Raw genomic sequence first — 638 nt, 5'->3', positions numbered from 1 at the left:
AGACAACAAACCTCGGTAAGAGCAGTATAAGAACTCGGCTGGCTCTTTAACTGGTAAAAGAGGTAAGCAGCATAGGCAACGAGCATTACGCAACTGCTGAATCTTGAGAGAGCAAGCTCCGATGACCCAGCATGAACCTCACTGTGCGTGTAATGAAGAACTGTGGGGAAGAGTAATCCCATGACAGCCATCAAAAGCAATCCTGAATTCACAACGGCGTTTCCCTGGTGTTACAGAATAGATAACCTCAGAAACATGGTACATATTACAGAACAAATACATTGAAGAAAAGAAGAGAACAAGTGAATGATATGCCTACTTTGTCAAAGACTTGCTCTTTCTGGGAATATACAAGACCACCACAAAAAAAGGCGCAGCCAAGTACAAGCAACATGTTAGAAAGGATGGAGCCGAGCAGTGTCAGCTGAACAACGCGTATCATTCCAGTTTTAAGAGCGAAAATCGATATGATCAGCTCTGTCACGTTTCCAAATGTAGCGTTTAGGAGGCCTCCAACTGTTACATTTGTATACCACGTCAAAAAGATATCAGGAGAAAACGAGGTAAACACCGAAATAGAATGGCTATCACAAGAATCATACCAGTTGAACCCGTGTAACAAGCCAATTGCCTGTCAC

The 638-nt window shown here is 42.9% G+C and overlaps 1 protein-coding gene across 1 annotated transcript; it reads right to left on the bottom strand.

The window, feature by feature from the left end:
• Positions 1-7: 7 nt before the first annotated feature.
• LOC104774676 (vacuolar cation/proton exchanger 5-like) lies at positions 8-629 on the bottom strand (the record flags this gene model as incomplete). The annotated part of the gene is made up of 3 exons (XM_019242935.1): positions 603-629; positions 320-516; positions 8-224 (listed from the first exon to the last, which is right to left on the bottom strand). Coding segments are annotated over exons 2-3 (340 nt in total), but the record flags the coding sequence as incomplete, so codon positions are not given.
• Between the last annotated feature and the right edge of the window lie 9 nt (positions 630-638).

Source organism: Camelina sativa, unplaced genomic scaffold, assembly GCF_000633955.1.
Source record: "Camelina sativa cultivar DH55 unplaced genomic scaffold, Cs unpScaffold04531, whole genome shotgun sequence".
NCBI lineage: Eukaryota > Viridiplantae > Streptophyta > Magnoliopsida > Brassicales > Brassicaceae > Camelina > Camelina sativa.
This window is presented reverse-complemented; position numbering and strand designations above follow the sequence as displayed.